Source organism: Ambystoma mexicanum, chromosome 5q (assembly GCF_040938575.1).
Source record: "Ambystoma mexicanum isolate Mex_15411 chromosome 5q, UKY_AmexF1_1, whole genome shotgun sequence".
In the NCBI taxonomy this organism is placed as follows: domain Eukaryota; kingdom Metazoa; phylum Chordata; class Amphibia; order Caudata; family Ambystomatidae; genus Ambystoma; species Ambystoma mexicanum.
The window spans coordinates 1,252,371,602-1,252,394,311 of NC_090933.1; the positions used below are offsets into that span (position 1 = coordinate 1,252,371,602).

At 46.0% G+C, this 22,710-nt stretch overlaps 1 protein-coding gene and 1 long non-coding RNA gene across 2 annotated transcripts in view; one reads left to right on the forward strand and one right to left on the reverse strand.

Annotated features, from left to right (window-relative positions):
• LOC138497984 (uncharacterized) overlaps positions 1-22,710 on the reverse strand; it is a 613,371-nt gene that overhangs the window by 430,415 nt on the left and 160,246 nt on the right. The window lies entirely within an intron of this gene.
• Positions 1-22,710, forward strand: part of LOC138497983 (1-phosphatidylinositol 4,5-bisphosphate phosphodiesterase gamma-1-like) — a 738,955-nt gene that overhangs the window by 392,241 nt on the left and 324,004 nt on the right. Inside the window, exon 9 of the mRNA XM_069621756.1 lies at positions 14,858-14,930. Coding sequence (XP_069477857.1) covers positions 14,858-14,930 — 73 coding nt within the window. The remainder of the gene's footprint in view (positions 1-14,857; positions 14,931-22,710) is intronic.

Sequence of the window (22,710 nt, forward strand, 5' to 3'; positions counted from 1 at the left end):
ATGGAGGGGGGGGTCCAGATGACTGATGGGATGTGGGAACGGGCTCTGGGATATCATAAAAAAGTGTCCAGAAATGCTAGATTACAGCAAATCCAACTATATATCACACACAGAGCGTATATGACCCCCAAGAGAATAGCTAAGTTTGCGAACTCGGGCAGGCAGGCATGCCCGAAATGTAACGAGGAGGACGCGGACATGACGCATATGTTCTGGTCCTGCCCAGTAATCGAAGTCTTCTGGAGAGAAGTGTCACAGAAGTTGGCTGACAAAGGGGTCCCGATAAGCATTGACACGACCTGGGCTTGCCTTCTAGGGGGGTTCCCCAGACCGAAGAACACCAGACATCTGGGGAAACTGAGAGACCTAGCGTATATACTCACTAAGAGGAGGATAGCTATGAACTGGAAGCAATGCTACAAACCTAGGATAGAGATGTGGTGGAGGGATCTCCAAAAATGGGCGGAAGCCGAAACCATGGTCTGGCAAGAGGCATGCAGTAAATGTGGGGAGGAGGAAGTGGGCAACCTAGTAGCCTGGAGGTTATTAGTCACTGGTCTGTTTGGGGTACGAGGCGAACCTACTGCCTCGGAGGAGGAAGTCATCCGGCCACACCAGGTCGATACGGAACTACCCTGTGGATAAGCTCTTAGGGGGGAGGTGGGGAGTGTAGTGTTGTGTTTTTTAAGTGTTTATTGTCTTATTGTATATAATGTCACAAGTTTGTTTATACTGTTTTCACTTAAAACAAAATAAAAATATATTTAAAAAAAAATAAAATTTGAGAGGGGCTATTTTGTCCAGAGTGGAGAGCATAATGTTGTTGAATTCCTGGACTAAGATGCTAGGATCTAGGTTTTTTGATAATGCATTAAGAGTAGGAAGGATCGCAGGGATTACTTTATCTACTCTGATGCTTTTTTTATTTCTGGCTAGACAAGGTGGCATTAGTAGAGGGGCCATAAGGGTGGGTCTAGTAGTGGATAAGTGAAAGGAGACCAGTAAATAGTCAGTCCAGGAAAGGGGCGTAATGGAAGAGATGGTGACTGTACAGTTGTAGTCTGCTATCCAATCCAGTGTTCTCCCCTTCGAGTGTGTTGGTTTATTAACTTTTTGGGATAAACCTAGTGCATTAATAGTGTTAGCTATATCTATGGCATTTTTATCCGTCAGGTTATTGAAGCCTATATTGAAATCTCCTAGGAGGAGAACTTGAGAGGATGGTTTAAGGTTGTTAGCGAGTATGTTGTGCAGATCCTCCTCAAAGGTGCCAAGAGGGTCTGGCGGTCTGTATAATAGATGCATGGTGAGTGATTGTGAATTGTTTATAGCAGATAAGATTTCACAGGATTGTGATGATTGAGTAGGGACTAGTCTAAGGGAGAGGCATTTTTTGTAGATAAATGCGATCCCACCTCCTCGTGTGCCTTCTCGGTCTTGTCTATCTATTGTGTAACCGTCTGGGATGGCTAACGTGAGCGACGGTCCTGCCGCATCATGTAGTCAGGTCTCAGTGATTGCAAGGAATCCAGATTACCTTCTACAATTAGGTCTGCCGTGTCAGTAGCGTGGGCGACCAGAGATCTCACATTGAGAAGTGCGCCTTTGATGGGAGTGGCCTCGGTTCCAATTTTTACCTGGATAGGTTTAGCTGTAGTATTGTCAATAAGTTTGCGCTTGTGATTGTTAGTTTGGTGTGCATAGATATTGGAGATAGGGTGTGGAAGTGATAAGTAGGTATGACTATGTTTCAACATGTGATGGTGGTTAGTTTTCTGGTTGATGGGAGGTAGAGATCTTCTCAGTGGTTCGTGTAATTTTGACAATCTGGCACAGAGTCTCATATTTCTATTAGGCAAGGCACATGGTGAAGAGCCGTAGGTTGCTGTCCCTGCGGCACTGTGGTGTGAGGGATGTGGGGAAGTGGCATATGGTGTAGCTAATGGAGCTGGGGAGAGCTCAGTGAAGCGTATATGGCTTCTAGGACCACTGTGTAAGGTGGCAGCCATTGTACAGAACAGAATGGTTAGACTTATCATCTTTCTCGATTGGGCAGTGCAAGTAATGTGGTGCCTGGGAGACAACTAGGCGTCTGGGCGGATCAGCTGGGCACCTATGCCAGATCACTGTGGGTCGGTAATATTAAGCAGAAGAGGTCAAGACATTGGAGGTGCCTGGGCCCTAGTACAATTAATCAGCAGAGATAGGCAATGCCTAACAAGCACTAACACAATTAATCGGCAGAAATAGGCAGTGCATGGAGCACCTGGGGGATAATACAGTTAATCAGCAGAAATAGGCAATGCATGGGGCACTAACACAATCAGCAGAAATAGGCAGTGCATGGGGCATCTGGGGGCTAACATAATTAATCAGCAGAGATAGGCAATGCATGGGGCACCTGGGGGCTTTTACAATTAATCAGCAGAAATAGGCAATGCATGGGGCACTAACACAATTAATCAGCAGGAATAGGCAGTGCATGGGGCACCTGGGCGCTAACTAACACAATTAATCAGCAGAAATAGGCAGTGCATGGGGCACCTGGGCACTAACGAACACAATTGATCAGCAGAAATAGGCAGTGCATGGGGCACCTGGGGGCTAATACAATTAATCAGCAAAAATAGGCAATGCCTAACAAGCACTAACACAATTAATCGGCAGAAATAGGCAGTGCATGGAGCACCTGGGGGATAATACAATTAATCAGCAGAAATAGGCAATGCATGGGGCACTAACACAATCAGCAGAAATAGGCAGTGCATGGAGCACCTGGGGATAATACAATTAATCAGCAGAAATAGGCAATGCATGGGGCACTAACACAATCAGCAAAAATAGGCAGTGCATGGGGCATCTGGGGGCTAACATAATTAATCAGCAGAAATAGGCAATGCATGGGGCACCTGGGTGCTAACACAATTCATCAGCAGAAATAGGCAATGCATGGGGCACCTGGGCGCTAACTAACACGATTAATCTGCAGAGATAGGCAATGCATGGGGCACCTGGGCGCTAACTAACCCGATTAATCTGCAGAAATAGGCAATGCATGGGGCACCTGGGTGCTAACACAATTCATCAGCAGAAATAGGCAATGCATGGGGCACCTGGGCGCTAACTAACACAATTAATCAGCAGAGATAGGCAATGCTTGGGGCACCTGGGTGCTAACACAATTCATCAGCAGAAATAGGCAATGCATGGGGCACCTGGGCGCTAACTAACACAATTAATCAGCAGAGATAGGCAATGCTTGGGGCACCTGGGCGCTAATACAGTTAATCAGCTGAAACAGGCAGTGTGCAGGGGCACCTAGGCCCTAACACAATTGGGCATTGAAATTGTAACTCTCAGGTGCTAGTAGGAGCAATTGGCGGCGTCCAGGAGCGGGTCTTTTGCATGGAGTAGTTTGCGTGGGACCTGAGGCTTGTAGGAGAGTTGAGCATACAAGAACATTTACTCAAATACAGTAAACTGGTTGCAGCGCTGACATGCAGGCACAGTAGGCTATAAACAGTAGGCATATAACAGCCGGTGGCATGGCGCAGGGGTACCTATGAGTTTCGACAGATAAAGCACGATGGGCTGAAAGGCATGCGAAGCTCTAAGAGCCCGGGGTCCTGTGGGTATCTGGTGCTGCTGTAGCATGTGTGCAACCGGTGATTGCGCACGGGTAGCAGAAGCCCCTGAGACGGCTTATACAGTAGCAGTGAGGTAGAGAGTCGAGCACACAGTTAGTGTCATGGTGATGGCGGGCATATCAGTATGCGATTGCCACGATCCGGATAGATAGAGTGAAATGATAAAACAGATAAGGTTGGACTTATCAGGATAGGAAGGGTCAGGCAATATAGGTGACAGTCTCACGCTGACTGGGCAGCACTCCTGGCACCAGGCTCCAACGGCTCACAACAGGCTCCAGACAGGCAGCCTTGTTGGGTGGCCATAGTGGGTAGGGCCGGCATTCGCCTGCCGGCGATGTGATTGTGCAAAAGTAGAGTGGAGCAGCCAATCCCAGGTCACCAGACCAGATGGGGGATAGGCAGGCTGCATCAGGTTATGGGCGGCCATATTGGAGTATAGGCAGCCTCGTGGATCTCAATGGGGCACAGCGAGAATAGCAATTTCGCAATAGAATGAAGAGATACTTATTTATGGTGATATTAGAGGATTTTTCGGTCGCAATGCAGATTTCGAATCTGCGCGTGGCGGCAGGCGATTCTGGTCGTACGATGGTCTGGAAATGGTTACAGACCGTCTCTGGTCTCACCTATGATGGGGGTTACCACTGCTCCAGCAGTGGCAGTGCCAACCAGCACGTCTGGTCATCTGGAAGGCGACAGGACCATTGTATGGACCTGCTTTCATCCACACAGCTCCATGAATATGTTTGGACCAGTAGAAAACGTAGCGCCACAGGAAGAACATCTTCTATCATAACTGCCTGATCCCTGTGGTTAGAGCACCAAGACGATCTTTTAGGTAGTATGAAGTTCCCCTAGCTGATCCAGTGCTCCGCGAATGGGGGGACGTTCAACAAATACCTGCATTCCGCCCTCAGTCGGTGCCTGCCACGTCTCTTCCGGGAACAGCCAGCAAGCAGATATTTCTGAAGCCTGATTCCTTCCATGCTTGATGCATTGCCTTTCAAATGAACTGAAAATGTTGTGTTTTTGGGAAGATGACTGAGGTGGAGGCACAAAGATAAAGTAAGAGCTTTGATATCGCACATATAAGGCATTCAAATGAAGCCAGATAAGAGTCCTCCAAAGATGGAGAACTGTGCTTGAGGAATGGATAGCCAGATGTTAATGGAAAGAAAACTGAAAAGGCATCACAATAACCCATACAAATGTGGCCCATGTTCAACCTTCTTAGAGTTGGATGCTCTAGATCCCTATTGGTTGGCAGTCCCATGGAGAAGGGAACATCAAGGGTTGTTGGGGAGCGGTGGATGCCAGTTGGCTTTGCAGTCAGGGGACATGTGCTATTACCAATCAATAGCACAGGGAAGCAGGATTCATCTGTGAGAGGCAATCAGATGAAGTCTTACAAGCGTGTGATTGTAGGTGGGTGACCATACACACTTTTCCTATTGTCGATGAATACCACCCAAAACTCTCTGTGTGTAAAGCTTTTAGCTAAACAGAGAGCAGGAGGCTACTCGCTTTCCTCTGCTGGATCCCTCCTCTGGAACAGCCTCCCGCTCCATCTGCATCTTGAGCAGGATCTTCTGAAGTTCTGAAAACACCTCAAGACTCTCCACTTTTCCTCCTCCTTCCCTTCTTCCTTCCTTTGCTACTCTCACAGTTGCTGTGATTGGTGTCTTGGACCCTTATGCATCCTCGTAGCCCCTGACCAGTCACACCCACTCTCCCTAGCATCTGTCTTCCTTCAGCACTTTCCTCGGCACCCCCTCCACAATGGAGGTTTGCACTTTCCACCCAACGCAGCTCTTGGCCGCATAGAACTTACCATACCTTGCACATCATCTGTGGCTCACCTTCGAGCACAGACACCACAGCACCTACCCACTGCCCTCTTCCTTCCTGCACTTGCACATTCTGAATACTCCTAAGCCATAATAGGTTCGGACGTCCCTTCCCCATCTGTATTTTTTGCATTTGATTGTACTGCTATCCCATGTTCCCTCCCTGCTTCCCTGTGGGGGCTTTGAAACGGAATGTATTTCCTGTATACGCGACTAACAAGCAAACAATAAATAAATAAATAACAATGCAAGTGAGGGGAGAAAGCAGAGAGCAGATGGGCCAAGGGGGCAAGGTACATATTGTAGATATTGAAGAGCCACAGCGAGAGGATGGAGCCTTGAGGGACGCTGCAGGTGGAAAGTGTGATAGGGGAGAGAAAAGTGTCCAGTTGAACCTGGGAAGGTCTGCTAGAGAGGAAGGAGATTAACCAGTCTGGAGCTACTGAGGTCACATGGTACTATCCAAGACCAGGCAACTATATGACACTTGACAGCGGATCTGACTATTTCCTAAATATGTGCTTTGAGTTTCTTTATAAACCACAGAACTTAATGTTTCTGATGCAACTCTATTGGAAGGGAATTACAATGAAATGCGTCTTGATATGAACATTATTTCCCCCCATTTGTCAACGGTTATACTTGGCAATAGTTAGCAAAATACAGTTTTAGGACCTAAGTTGATGAATCAGTTGCTATGGATGCAATCTATTAGTTACAATATTGGACCGATATCCATGGACATATTTTGTGAACAAGACACATGGCCTTAACAAAAATTCTTTCTTTTACCAGTAGTCAGCGAAGAGAGTGAGCCTGCCAGGAGACATATGTTCATATTTCATAATTGTGGGTAGCAGTCTTGCTGCAGCATACTGGATTCAGTAGTCAATTAACTTTAAAAATCTAATCTAAAACAGTTGAAGGCATTCATTATAATCACCTTATTTTGAAAGAATGAAAATTGTCAGTGCATACCTCTTTCCTCCAAAAAGCTATTGAAACCTGTCATGAAATCTTATACTACGAAGTCCAAACCAGGGCTAGAATACTAGGCATTACGCTTGATTCCACACAAACCAGTCATTTGTTTAGTGTCTACTAAAGACCACCTGATGCTTCCAAAGCACATTATACCTTCTCTTTTCAGAAGCACAAAGCGCTGCAATTGCTAGAGCTATTATTTGTTCTAAACTAGATGGTTGTAATGCTCACTATGCTGGGTCTTGTGAGTATATAACCCTATGGCTTCAGGCACCTCAGGATACACCAGCTCCTATTGTTATTAATATCCGCAGGGACGCTCATATCTCTCCCGTCCTCAGGAAGCTGCATTGGTATAGGATAACTTTTAAGCTTCTCACCCTGGAGCATAAAGCCCTCTATGGTCAAGCACCCTCTTATCTTAAGCATCATATTAAATTATACATATCTTGAGGACCACAGAAAGTGGCCACCAGAACTACTATTTCTACCAATCATTGTAATCTTACAAGAGCCTTATAGAGAGCATGTTCAGTGGTAGGATCAAGATACTGTAATGCTTTGCCTGAAGACATAGGCCACACCAAGGACCTGTACCCATTTGAAAATAAAGTAAAAACATTATTGCTTTAAGTTGGTTCAATTCCTCTTTCTAGTGTCTTAATGCTGTGTTGTGCCTGAGCTCTGTGAAACAATAACTAAATGCAAAAACTTAAGGATGTGTTTCAGCCTAAACACATTAAACAAATCTTATTCCCACTGATAAGGTATGAACATCTAGGTACGTTTCAGAACCAAAATGGTTCCCAAGGCCCTAAACAAGGACTGCCTGGGGCATTTTCTAAGTTATATTGCCCAAAAGCAAGCATTCCAAATGCTGGAAGCGGCCCCTGGCTCTTACCGAATGGTACTTGTGAAGCTCAGATTTCTGCTATTTGAAGTGCTGGGTTTGGTAGATTAAAGGCCCTAAGAAAAATTCTCCCCTGGCTCCCCGCTGAAAACCGGTCAACTCTGGTGGCATTCACTGTAATTAGCTCACTGGATTATTGTAATGGCATCTACTTGGGGCAGCCCAAGTATCAGATCCAGCGGATGCAAGTCTTGCAGAACGCAGCAGCTCGTCTGGCACTTGGGGCCCCCCGCCTGACTTCTACTTTGCTCCTGTTACGTCGCCTGCATTGGCTTCCCGTGGAGGCTCGTATTCAGTTTAAGATTGTGGGTGTTGTTCACAGAGCGATCCATAATATGGGCCCACACTTTCTGAAAAACAAATTGCAAAAATATTGTCCAACGAGACACCTATGTTCAGACTCTCATCAACTTCTTAGGGTCCCTAAATTCTGTCGCAAGTGTCGCTCTTTTTCTGTGCTGGCCCCCAGCTTATGGAATGCTCTCCCATTGGACTTAGGAACATTGGCTGACTACCTTCCCTCTAGGAGAGCTTTGAAGACACATCTTATTCATCTTTTTCTGTGCTGGCCCCCAGCTTATGGAATGCTCTCCCATTGGACTTAGGAACATTGGCTGACTACCTTCCCTCTAGGAGAGCTTTGAAGACACATCTTATTCATCTTTTTCTGTGCTGGCCCCCAGTTTATGGAATGCTCTCCCATTGGACTCAGGAACATTGGCTGACTACCTTCCCTCTAGGAGAGCTTTGAAGACACATCTTATTCATCTTTTTCTGTGCTGGCCCCCAGCTTATGGAATGCTCTCCCATTGGACTCAGGAACATTGGCTGACTACCTTCCCTCTAGGAGAGCTTTGAAGACACATCTTATTCATCTTTTTCTGTGCTGGCCCCCAGCTTATGGAATGCTCTCCCATTGGACTCAGGAACATTGGCTGACTACCTTCCCTCTAGGAGAGCTTTGAAGACACATCTTATTCATCTTTTTCTGTGCTGGCCCCCAGCTTATGGAATGCTCTCCCATTGGACTTAGGAACATTGGCTGACTACCTTCCCTCTAGGAGAGCTTTGAAGACACATCTTATTCATCTTTTTCTGTGCTGGCCCCCAGCTTATGGAATGCTCTCCCATTGGACTCAGGAACATTGGCTGACTACCTTCCCTCTAGGAGAGCTTTGAAGACACATCTTATTCATCTTTTTCTGTGCTGGCCCCCAGCTTATGGAATGCTCTCCCATTGGACTTAGGAACATTGGCTGACTACCTCCCCTCTAGGAGAGCTTTGAAGACACATCTTATTCATCTTTTTCTTCCACTTTGCTAAGATTCTGGGTTGAGTACTTGAGCCTGCCTCATCGTCTGCATTTAGCGCCTAGACTCCCAGTTGGGCCTTAGTTGTGCTTCATGCATTTTAAATAAATAAATAAATAGGTAATGAAAACAAGGGTTTTTCTGTTGTGCCTATTATATTAGATGAGGTGGTGGAAGTGCTCCATCGCACATGCTTGGTAAGGATCAGGAGAGGTTTTTGTGCATGAAGTATGTAACTTTGTGTAGAAGGCAACCGCTTATGGCATTTAACAATTTCGGGGCCGATTCACTGGTATGATAAGATGGTTCTATGCTCCTATGTCGTCCGGCAGAGGTTGCTCTGAAATAAGGCTGCTTTTTATTATGCCGCTCGTTTTTTCACAACTGATTCGACTATGGAATGTTATCCCATTTTTTTTTACCAAGCACAGCGCAACATTCGTGCAGGGGCATCTTCACGCTAAGAAGACTTCAGGACAGCAAACAAAAACAGCCAAGAACACCTTATCAAAAAAGCAGGATCTTCAAGGATCGACGACATGACAAATGGTCTAAGGGAGATCGCAGCGCCAACGGAAGGCCATTTCAGAGATTTATAGCAACAACTGAAAAAGCTTGCCCAACGGTCCGCACATATCGAAATCCAGGGACTTGGATAAGAAATCTTTCCTCAAATGCAAGAGACGACACAGGACATAGGGATGAAATTTGAGCTGCAAATATTCAGCTTCAACCTCATGAAAAGCCCTGTGAACCAAGCCCAGATATTTCAAATGGCCTTGCGTACCCACGGGAAGCCAATGGAGAGTCTCAAAAATTGAGAAAGATGGTCTCTAAACAGAGTACCGGTGGCCAGCCTGGCTGCAGGGTTCTGAAGAATCTGCAGTCACTTGATCAGAAAAGCAGGCTGGGCCAGATACAAGGAATTACAATAATCAATCTGGCTAAACACTAGAGCCGCGACCACAGGAAACGGAAAATGCAGAGGAAGAAAACAAAGAATTTTCCTCAGAATCATCAGCTGAAAATTGACAGACTGGCAAACTTTACCAAACTGTGCCCCCATGTTAAGTAAAGCAGAACGTTTACCACACAGATTTCTTACCAAAGGGACAGGGAGGGGGGCAATAGAAGGCCAAAACGCAGAGGTCCAAAGAGAAGAAGACAATGAAGAACCTACCACCATCACCTCTGATTTCTCCCCATTCAGTTTAAGCCAGTTTGCTCATACAACCCCTCACGGCCCCCAGGCAGTCTTTGAACTGAGATGTATTATCTTGATGAGCCAAATGTAGTTGTTCTATATTCTGTGTATCATGCTTACGAATCGGTGGCAAACAATGGGTTCTTAAACACCAATCGAATTGCAAGAGCAGCCAAGTGGTTTACTGCATTGAGTGCCCATGTGGCCTCCGCTGTGTGGTCCACACAATGCGGAATGTCGGGACTCGGATTTCAGAACATCGGTCCAGGATCCGATGTAAAAATGTTACAGCCCCCTTGGTAACACACTTCCTAGCTAATCATCATACACCTGAAGATATGCTCTGGTGGGACCTGGAGAAAATCCAAATGGGCCCTAACATATAGAATAGACTACTCAAGATGGAAAAAAGGTGGATTCACAGATTAGACTCTTTCGAGAATGGATTGAATGGACAATGTTTCCTCGGATAGAAGGACCATGGTGGTGACCCACCCGTCATGTTGGCCTTCCACTCAAGTGTGACCCTTCGTGTAGACACACACACACACACACACAAAAAAACGTTCACCTTCAGGAATGGATACTTCTATCTTCCATATACGGCTCCTGCATACACTATGCTGCATTAATACACATTACCGGGACCCTTGTCCACTCCTCGGATGCCCAGAGGCCGTTTTGGATGGCCATTCATGCATGACCCTTATGTGCATTTGGCCCACTCAACACGTAGCGGAGTTTCACTTTTCTAAGTAAACACTCCGTCCCCGGCTCTGACTCCGGGCGTAGCCCTATTATAAAGACTCTTCCCCCTCAAGTATACGTGGTACACAATTCTAATTTACATTTATCTCACATTTGAGCAAGTGAGATGATTTAGATGTGTGTATTTCGACTGCACCATCGATTTTCAAACATGTTTTCATATGTCCTCAACCCAGTCTGATCACAGACTTACCAGATAGTGCGAACCCCGAAAGTCGGAATCTGAACAGGGGGTCTGCTGCAGCTCAGTTTTGGCTATACTGCGGCTGCACAGCCTTTTTTCTCTCTCCAACCGAAACAATCCCCAGTCCTCCCTCCCCTTCTTTTACTTTGGACGCAATAAGGCAGTCCATAGCACTGCCAACCTATGACATGAACCAATCAGATAACATGGAGCTAGCCCGGCCCTCCCGCGTGACTTTGTAACCACGGAAACTTCATGTTTTTCTTCTGCATACCGAGGGACGCCGGCTCTTTGCAACTTTTCGGCTCCGAGATTTCTCGCCAGAGGTCCTTTGAACCTCAAGGTATGTGCACCTCTTGCTGCCCGCGCGCACATTGATGCCCGGGTTTCATTGTTGCACGCTGACAGCAGCTTTTACTCACGGAAGGGGCATGTTTTTCAAACTGTTTCCCCCCCAATTCCGCCTATGCACAGATGCGCCCGGGATTTATTGCGGCATGCACACACCAGCTTTCTATTACGGAGGGGCATATTTTCTAAACCGGTTCCCCCACATTTGTTTTCCATTTTAGATGCACCTTCCCCTTCCCCCCCTTCCTTTAGAACAAATAATACGGTCAGTTTTTATAAAAGAATTGGGGTCACTGTGCTGGTCATGCAGCAACTTGGAGTCCATGTGGATTAAACAGAGGGGGGACCTATAGCTAAGATTTTCTTTCCCCTGGTGATATGTCTTTCCTGTAGACAGAATATCACTTGCAATGGGTACTAACATATAGCTTTCAACACTTTCTTACGATTCCTCCCTTTCTCTCTCTTTTCACTCTGCAATCACAGGGTCCTGTTACTTACTGCCCTGATGAAGGCGGATCTCTTTTTTTCTCTGAGAAACTCAACTCAGAGGCTCAAACCGCCGAAACGCATGGTTACGAGAGGAGATTGAAGGTCTTCTACAGACCGAACCACAAGTTTGGACCACGAAGCACAACAGGTCCAACAACCGAAGGAGCTCCCTTTGATTTTCGTCTGGTTCCCCCCCTTTGCGTTGGCAGACCCGATCCCAGATTAAGAATCATTTTGACTCTGGAACACTAAGGAAGGTCCATTTCCTTTCTTCATCTTAAACCTACCCCTTTGAACTTTATACAGTGTCTGGGTTTAAGAAAGCTCCCCCATGGTAAAGGAAGCAAAAAAGATTTGACGTGCATACAGCACAGGCTATGTGTGTCTTTTGCAAAGTAACGGCCAATTGAAGCCGGAGACCTCACTGTGTCTTGTGTTAATTATGTTTAAATATCCTGTATGATTATGCTCTTTTTTCAATTTATGACTTTGTCAATAACTTCTTTATTTTATTAATATTTTTTGTTCAAAGTATATATTTTCATATATATGATCCCTGAAAGCAATGTAAATGTTGATGTGCCCTTATAGGTCGGGCCTCCCCTGTCGCTTCTATTTGTTTTTTCTTTGATTGTCACATTGAATGCTCTTATATGATATGTTGTCCTAAATAAGATGTTATATATTTTTTCACATTTACGTTTTGATATGGTGTCTTTTTTTTGTGAGGGAATGCTAACTTGATCTTTTTGAAAACAGATTGGACTAGGAAACTTTGTTTGAATAATTTAACCTAGTAACCAATCCTTTACGTAAAACCCACTCTTTGTGTTTGGATATATCATGCGTATGAATAACAACCGTGGCCATGGGAATGGATGAGTGCAACCAAGCGCTGTATAAAGAAGTTAAACAAAGTAAGGAGAGCGCAGCACCCTGCAGGACACCACTCAAAGGAGAAGGTGCAGAACGAAAAAAGGTGGTAGAGATAAAGATTGAACATGATTAGAAAGAAAAGAACCACGACAAAACCATACCAGAAATGGCAGCCCCTGAAAGACGACTGAGCAGGGTGGAGTGGTTGGTATCGAAGGCTGCTGACAGTTCTAAAAGAATCAGTTCCCCCACTCTACCCTGATCCGAAGACATGCCAAGCCATCAAGCACAGAAATAAGCACACTTTCGGTGCCACGACCTGAGCGGAACCCTGACTGAAATGAATCAGAAAGCCGAGATTCTTCACAAAACTTACTAAGCATAGGAGATATAAGAGACTCCAGAAGTTTCATCAGGAATGGGAGTAAGGATATCGGACAAAAATGTGTTGTGATCAACGGATCCAGCGGAGGCTTATTAAGTGAAGGAATATGTTCTAGGGTGTGCTAAAGCCCTACCGGGACCCCTCCCAGAGAGCAATAGTGATTACTAGCTGAAGCAACACTAAAAGCAATAGAAGGAATGAGCTCTTTAAAGATATTCAGTGAAATACCATCAACAGGGGATGCTGATTTCATTCTATCAGAATGAATAGACATTGAATCCCTTTCATTGGGGGTGTCCACCACCCACATCCTTATACCATGCACCCCCTGGAACCATCCCTCCTCGAACAACTCCGCCCACCCGAAAGCCTATTTTTTTCTATACCCACCAACTCATGTCCCACCTGCCTGTAATCCTCTTTTTCTCCCTCTCCTCTCCCTCCCTGTCCTTTGCCCACCCAACCCGCTTATCTGCTCGGCCTCCATGCCGTGCGTCTCCGCTACACGCTGGATCCTCTTCTTCCCTCTGTGGTCTTCTGTGGGCAGATGTTTCTATGCTGCCTTTTTTGCAACACAGAAAACGCAGTCTATAGACCCCACACATATAGGATTCCCTTCGGAATGAGGGCATGGATCCAGAATATTTGAGGCTCCTCAATGGTTTTCAGCCAAATATAGTTGGCCGTATAAGGGGTGGCTCAAATAGTGAGGTTACAAAAACCATCCCAATACACCATAGTGTCCGTCCGTCAAAGATGCACTCTTGCACATTTTCTTTAATTTTGGATTGGCTGTTGAGGGTAGGTGTGTTTGCTCCTAAAATGGGCAATAACAGAGTATGACATCTGCTTTGATCCTGGCCCATGCAGATAATATTTTGCTAACGCTTTTGGGGTGATTTCAGACCTAATGGAAGGACAGGTCACCTATTATAAATACATTCAGAACCAAGCTGATGGTTATGGAATCCTCATAACCCTTCCTTGAAGAATAATATTATGATAGAGGCTAAGTGCTTGGTGGTGGGCCTTTGGTTTGATTATGTGGATATTTGTTTAACATCTTCTGGATTGTGTAATAGATTGCTGGTCAAAACCACACTCTTGCTGACTCCTAATCAGTTTCCATTTACGACTGGATTCTTCCTAGCTATCCGCGCCTGTGAGAATGTACTAGGCCAACGCTGTTGTGGGAGCTGTCCATGGTATCAGGTTATGGGTAGATTCATATTTATTTAATTGTATTTATATACAGGGGAGAGCATGGCTCTTTCGACCATAAAAGAACGTACAGTAGATGAGATATCAGATTTGATGGGAGGCAGTGAGCTTCTTACAATGGGGTGAGTTCGAGTGGCATTCTCTCCCGGCTGTGGAGGGGAGTAAATGGAACAGTCACTGGGGACAATACCTAAGTGGACATACATAGATTAAGGATAATCAATATTAGACATTTTTAAGTGCAGGTAGGTGGTACGGCCAGCTGTGCTCGGGATGTGACCATAATGGGTGGAGTGCTAGGGTGGAGGCAGAGGATGTGAGGGTCAGAGGGAGGTTAGAGGCGAGGGTCTTTTTTTAGCTTAAAGGCAGACAAGCGGTAGGTTAAGCATACTTAACATAACCATTTGCTCTGTCATTTGCTCCCACATTTTTCACCACATCATGTGATTTTCGTTTTATTTAGAAGCTTAAGCCTGCTTCAAGTTTTGTTTGGGGCATGCATACGTATTACTTTAATTCTCTGGTTGTGTCTAGCCTGTTGTAGCTGAACATTGCAAACAAAGATTTTTACAAAAAAAATAATAATTACATGTTGAAAGGATAGTGTATTCAAGGGACCATCTTCTAGAAATATGTTAAGTAAAACACTTGGGTTTTTCTTCTTTTCCCTCCAGAAATGTTGATCGCCCTGAGCTCTGCCAGATCACCCTTCATGACTTCCAGAAGTTTCTGCAGCATGATCAGAAGGTATGTCTGCATCAGGAACGGCGTTCATTTCACCAATCGCAATATATTTATGCTTGATCTAACACCTTTTATGGAATTGTGGAAGAACGACTGTGAGGTGCCCAGCTCATAGTGGCTCAAATGTAATTGTTACTATTATTTATTGATCCTTAGCATATTTAGGCTTTCTGCTGCCCTAGGCCCAAATAAGTGCATGTGCCTCCCCTAAACCCAACTTTGCTCCACCTCTGCCAGACTCTGCACCTTCACCAGATTCCGCCCCTTCAACTATATCCACGTTGTCCAAACTGCGCCCCTTTGCCAACATTTTTGCCCCATTTCGGCTCCATAACATTATAAAGACGTTTTTAAGGTTGCCGGCATTAGAAAGTTATTACTAACTCTCTATTAATTCAAGCCTGTTATCTTCTATGTTATGTTAGTTCAAAGAGTGTTTTCAGATCTCTGCTTCCCAAGATTTGGAGAAGGCCATGTGTTCCACAGTTGAGTGCACTAGAGGTAATTGTTACGGCTAATTGTCCACTTTTGGTAGGTCCGAAAACAATCTTTTGGAGGAAGTGATAAGAGCATAAGCTGTCTGCCAACTGGACACAAGTGAGAGAAGGTTGAAATGAGGAATTTGTGTTTCAATGCTAATATCTGGTTTCTCTCACAAATTGCCTGCGGTCACTCTATGAGAAGCACCTAGAATGGTCTGTAATATTCATGCAACATAACTAAATGTACACATCCACACTTGTCAAATGGTAAAGTTTGCATATGAAATATATGCAAGTGGTACAGGCACATCTTATAAAAATGTTGAATACAAATAACATAACCCTCTTCTCGTGGATACAGCTCTGGTGTTAGCAGAGGCCAAATGGAAATAAGGCAGGTTACCTGTTGCAGCCAATGTCCCTCCAATCCCTTGGACTGGAACGCCATGAAAATATGGCAAAATCACAAGTGAAATTTGTAAACTCTGCCTGGGCATAAACACTTCAGTAGAATAAAGACAGTTGGAAAAGGTTCTTGGAATATTTGGCTGTGCATTCTCACAGTGGAGTAATGGATAAGGGAGACCCAGAACATTCATGTGTGGGAGGCGTGAAGGCATATTGGAGTAAGACACAGACAACAGATTCTGAATTAACAATAAAACTTTATTAACTTAAAAGTAAGGTTGGAAAAAAGCCTATCTTGCCCTAAACTATGGTGGGATTTCAATACCAAACCAAAACTAAGGAAAGTCAAAGTCCAAGAGCTCAACTTAGGAATCTGTCTGTTGCAAAAACCTATACTTGCCCTCACAACTAATCTATACAATGGGCCTCATCACGAGTTGGGCGGTAACCCCGGCGGTGGTAATACTGCCGGGGCTATTAGCGTTACCGCCAAACCCATCAGCGCTATTAGTGCCGGATCACGTAAGTCCCCACTCCCCATTGGGCTCATTCGGGAATTCCTCATTTCCCATTGTGCCCAATGGGGAATGTTCGGCGCTATTACTGCCAGCGCTATTACCGCCGGCGGTAATAGCACCAGAAATCGGCAAAATCGTGGCAGATTTCCCCCAGCTCAGAGCTGGTGGTAAATCCGCCAAGCACGTGATTTGGCGGACCCTTAAATACAGCAGTAATAGCGTTATCGCCGTACTTAAGGGTTACCGCCAAACTCGTGATGAGGCAGAATGTGTAGGGATGTGAGCAACCAACAAAACAGTGTTCAATACAAAGTTCGGAGGTTTGCCCAGCTTGCAGCTTTCTTTCAGCTCCCTTCCCCAAGTATAAAGCAGTTCCAACTACAGATTCAGGATTGTCTGAAGTTCTGGATGATATAGATTTAACCAGTACTCAGGGTTCCCTTCCCCAAGTGCCAAAACACAATTCAAAACACAAAATATCTCGAGACTTTGTCCTCAAGTCATTAAGTAATTTAAGTCTCAGGGTTCCCTTCCCCAAGATGCATTTTCAATGGTATATTGATATAATGGTGTTTCCTAGTTTTCTTAAAGTTCTGCACCACACTTGTGCTCTCTGAAAATGATTAATCTTTGTACAACAAAAGTGTCTTGGCTGAAAATTGCAGTTCGTTTTGGTTCACTTGTTAAAGTTCATTTCTAAAGTTCCCTTCACTTTGGAGTCCAAGATACATTGGGTTCACTTGCATTGTTAAGGTTCTATTCACTTTAAGGTCCAATATGTTTTGGTTTCTTTAATTCAAATTCTGATTGATTTGTAGATTCAACATATATGAACTTTGCTTGCATTTAAAGTTTCGTTCACTTTGAACTAGACACATAATTGGTTTATTTGAATTGTAAAGTTTAATTTTTTTATAATCTTCAAAGGTAACAGTTTTCTTTCAGTACGATATTGAATAAATATGAAGATATATTTGTTAAACATTGCATTCGGTTCGGGATTCAATAATTATGAAAGGTTTTCATTTATTTCACTTCGTTGTTATATTCAGTTCAGCACTTGCCGACTTTCGAAAACGTGTTTTCATGTACATGCAACCACTCCATAACAAAGTATTCTCAATTGTTCAATGGTTAACAAGTTCCATTGTTCACTGGTTAGCAAGGATTCGGTTTGGAGACCTTCGAAAACGTGTCTTATCATTCACGCGACCACTCTGATACAAAATAACCTTGCGTGCAAGATCAAACACTTGCATACCGGGTTTCTGCTTTCATAGAAACTCACTGGTTGCTTTGTTGAGAGATACCACAACGCAGATCTCTCGGCCTTCTGGTCTCCGCCTCAAGCTCCAACTCCTGCCCCATAGGCACTCCTGGGTCGGCTTCTGGTCCCAGGAGAACAAGCACTTCGAACACCAAAAAAAAGGAGCAGCCTCCATGCACAGCTCCGCTTTCAATGTTAATTCGGTTCCACAGAGCCCCTGCTACTGGGCCGCTCTCCCCTGAACCATTGGTATGCTCTACATGTACAGCTCCCCAATGCCTCTTTTGGCCTCTCTGCTGCTGCTCTGCCTTCGCCGCTACAGCTTCTCTCTTTGACATCACTTGATTGGGCTTTTTTAAACACCTGCAGCCCTTTAACAGGCTGCAGGTGCGAATGTACAATTAGCCCTGCCTGACCATCATCAAGGGGACATGCCTGACCTCTACTACTCTCTGCAGGTCTCTTCCTCATCTAGTACCAGAGTGGTAAACACACCTAGCCTTCATTACTCTCGGTTGCCTCTTCTTCGCCCCAGTACTGTTATAGTCCTATATGAGGAAGTTAGGGGAGTTGACTCAGAATACCCCATGAAGGTGGGGAAGGGTTGGGTTGTTCATTAGTAGGAAAAGGGGGATACCAACTGTCTCCAAAGGGAATCCCACTCCCAGTCCCGAAGACCCTCCACCCAGGTAAACCTCCCTTACTTGTCCACTCCCAGGGTCGGGATCCAACAGCCATGGCCTTTCCCTGGCCATCCGCAAAGAGGACCCATGGGGAATAGGAGTGAGAATAGCCTCCGGTTTCTCACAGAAGCAACGGCATTCCTCATAGCTGTACAATGCAGGCATCTTTTATAACAAATGAAGTGGTACACGCTGTTTGCATCATTGCTGTTTGCGCACCTTTTCAAAATTCACAACACTGTAAGAGTAAAACTGAGCAATGGATCGGGCGTTCCAGCACAATATTACCTTTGTGGGTGTGGCTTAGTCTACGGGTCTTGCCAGCTTGTTTTTAAGGTCATTTGAAATGTTTAACTCTAGAGTTGGTTGGACTGTACAATACATAGGAACATTTTGAGATGTGTGGGTATAGATATAGATGTCCTGCTGTCGTTTGAAGTACTGTTTCACAGTAAATGGCCTACCTAATTAATGTAAAGATGACTTATAAGCATCACGGTTAAGCATTGTGTAACATACTTTGCAGCTGGTTCTCCTGGTAGTAATGAGCGTGAAGCAGAATGTCATCAAGGGCGCATGATACACCCATTAGTGATGCCATTTAGCTGCTTAGCACTGAGCAGCTTCTGTAAAGATGGCTGAATGGATATCTTTACAGGACACGTTTACAGCTGTGAAACAGTGCGTACCTTTGGCACAGAGTTTTTGTTGTCACCCTTCTATGGCTTTGGGGATCCTTTCACAGGAAAGCTTCGCTGCCAGGGCCTACCAGCCAGAGCCATGTACTACCTAGAGAGATAGTCGAGTGTGGGATTCACAGTCTCCCTCCAAGTCATAACCCCATCACAACCAGGTCAAACAGCTCCTGAAAACAATAGCTACAATAGTTTTTTTATCCCTTTTCTTTCCTTGTGTGGGGGCCCAGTCTATACATGAGGTATGGTGAAGGGATGCCGTGTCAAGGAACTGAGACTCAGAGTTTAAGCTAAGAAGGCAACCAGTCACATTTCCTCAGTCCAGCGCCACCCTTCACTGCAGGGCCTCAGTGCCAGCATGGGGAATTGTAGATTCACACATTTGAGCCCAGGTTTAGCAATGCTTGCGAGAGAGAATACCATCTACTAAACTTCAAAGCCATGGGCCAAGCTCACTGCTTTAGTAAAGCCCTTTTGGGGCATTTTTAAGTCCAGAAAAAGTCCAAACGTTTGTGGCAAGGAAGTCCAAGCCTTCCACAGGTTTTACTGTGTTTAGAACATGACATCCAGGTGTCAGGAACAGAAGTATTCTTAAACTTGCAAGTGGCCTTTTTATTTTCCTTGAACGTTTTCAAGTGTCATTCTCTGACTGACTGAGGCCTGATGTGAACTTTAACAAATCAAATCTCAGCTTTGTCTACTCTGTTATTAAAAAGAAGAAATTAGGTTTCAAACTACTGACTTTCGCATTTGTGATTTACTCCCAAAATGTTTAATATGAAAGTATTATGACTTCATAAAAAATGTGATTGGCTTCCAAACTCTTAGACATGATATGATATGATATGGCATTTGTAACACGCCTATACCCAAATCTTTCAAGGTGCGACGAGGCGGGGGGGGACAAAGGGGAGACAGACAACGATCCTACTAGGCCAGGTGTCATTCAGATCGCGCAAGTGCAATGGTAGAGGGGAAGGGAAAAGTGCAAGGGGGAAAGGGAGAGGGGAAAGTGCAGTACAGGGTTATTAGCATACAAGATAAATAACAAGGGCCAGCTGGTGGCAAGTGCAAGATAAGTGCAGACAAGTGCTGGGAAGGGGGGCTGTAGGGATACAGACACAGTCCCGCAGTGCAGGGGTTGCCAGGGAGGCAGTGCAGGGGAGAGTGGCTGGGCCAAGGACCGAGATCGATGAGTGGCCCAGTTGCAGATTCAGTGCAGTTTCAGTAATATTAGCAGGGGAGAGGGGGAGAGAAAGCGGAGGCAAAGAGGAAGGTTTTGATGTGCATCCGGAACCAGAGATGGTTCTCCTCAAGTTTCAGGGAGGCAGGAAGGCTGTCCCAGAGGGAGGCCCCTGAAGCGGAGCGAGATCTGCCCCCAAATCGTTGCTTGGAGAAGCGACTGACCCTGAGGGAGTTGGAGGCGGATGAGCGAAGAGCTTGAGAAGGAAGATATTTAGGAAGAGAGAGTTGAAGGTATTTTGGCCCAAGGCCCCAGAAGGCCTTGTGGATAATGCAGAGGGTTTTGAACTTAATCCTCGCAGCAACTGGGAGCCAGTGTAGTGATTTCAGTCCTGGAGAGATACGGTCCCTGGGCTTGAGGCCAAGGACAAGTCTCGCAGTCCTGTTCTGGATGAGTTGCAAAGGGCGGAGATTAGAGGCAGACAGATTTAGATAGAGGCTGTTACAGTAGTCCAGCTTCGAGAGAACCAGGGCTCTAGAGACAGTGAGCTTCTGGGGAAAGGAGAGGAAAGGAAGGATACCTCTGAGGAGGTAGTGTGACTTCTTAGAGACGTCAGATATGTGAGGAGAGAAGGAGAGTGTGGAGTCGAAGATGACCCCGAGGTTTTTTGCCTTGCAGGTAGGAGCAGGAAGAGGGCCAAGAGAGGCCAGCCAGAGAGCTGCAGGGAAGGAGGGAGTGGGTGTGCCGATGAGTAGAATCTCAGTCTTACTGGCATTAAGGCAGAGGTCGTTGGCGGCACACCATTCCTGGATAGCAGAAAGACAGTCAGAGATGAGGGAAGGAAAAGAGGAGTCTGAGGGTAGCCTGAAAATGAGCTGGGTATCATCCGCATAGCACTGAAAGTTGGGGCAGAGAGCGGCGATGCGGTGGGCAAGAAGTGCCAGATACTGGTTGAACAGCCAGGGAGAGAGGTTAGATCCCTGGGGGACACCACAGGTAGAGAAAAAGATGTCAGAGAGGAAGGACCCCAGTTGGACCTGGGAGGGTCGATTGGAGAGGAAAGAGGTCAGCCACGCCAGAGCCTGACCAGTGATGACCAGGTTATCACGGAGACGGTTGAGCAGGAAGGTATGGTTGACAGTATCAAAGGCAGAAGAGGGATCCAGCAAAATGAGAACACATGGAGTGTTAGAGTCAAGGTTCGAGAGCAGGTCCTCACGGATGTTCAGGAGAGCAGTTTCCGTGCTTCTGGCAGCTCTGAAGCCAGACTGATGGTCATGAAGCCTACCAACAGATTCAGCATGGAGATTAAGCTGGGAGATGGCCAGTTTCTCCAGGAGCTTGCCCAGGAAGGGAGTGATAGAGATTGGACGATAGTTATCCGGGCAGGAGGGGTCGGAAGAGGGTTTCTTAAGAAGGGGGTGCACAAGGGAGTGCTTGAGAGGGGATGGGAAGACTCCAGAGGCGAAGGAGTGATTGCAGAAGTCAGCAAGGGCAGGAGCCAAGGAGTCAATGTGGTCCTTGATAGTTTTGGAGGAACAGGGGTGGACCTGTTTTGACGAGACTTTCATGGATCGGACTTGTCTCGAAACCTTGTCAGCAGAAAAAAGGGGAAAGGCAGAGAAGGAGAGAGAAGGGGTGGCTGCAGAAGGGCCAGAGGAAGAGCAGGCAATAGAGGGGGGGAGGTGATAGGAGGAGGGTGAGGACAGGATGTCCTGAGTTTTTGAAATGAAGTGAGAGGCGAGTGCGTGCAGAGTGCCTGGGAGGGGACAGGAGAGGTAGGGACGGCAGCAGGGTTGGCCAGCTCCTTGCAGATTTTAAAGAGTTCGGCCGAATTGTTAGATGCCGCAGAGATGCGGGCTTGGATAAGGGCTCTCTTCTTGGTGAGAACGGAGAGCCGGTATTGCCTTTGGAGCAGCCGGCAGGCCAGTTTGTCAGAGGATGAACATGAAGCACGCCATTTCCTCTCTGCCACCCTGCACTTGCGTTTAAGGGTGACGAGATCCGAGTCATACCAGGAGTTACATTTGGCTTTGGACTTCAGACGGATTCTCATGACAGGGGCAAGGATATCAAGAGTATCAGATATAGCAGAGTGGAGAGTGGAGAGGGCTGTGTCAGGGTGGGAGTCAGCCGAAGGGGGATGAGGGAGTGAGAAGGTGGCAGCGAAAGCCTCAACTGACACGCGCTTCATGGGTCGGATGACCAAGAAGGAAGGTGGCAGTGTTGAGGGTGGCTTTGCCTGTGGGGTAGAGAAGGAGTGGAGAGAGGGACATAGAGGGGAAGGTCAGAAGAGATAAGAGCATCAAGAGTATGCCCTGCAGAATGAGTCGGCCCAGACGGGAGAATAGAGAGTGAGAGAGAGTCACAGAGGTCGCAAAAGAGTCCAGAGGGGGGACAGGAGGCATCCAGGTGGATGTTGAAGTCTCCAAGAAAGAGGAGTTGAGTGGTTGAGGACAGGAGTGAGGAGGAGAGGTCCACCCACTCGGAGAGGAAGGAAGAAATTTGACCAGGTGGCCGATAGATAGTAGCCACGGTAGCCAATGG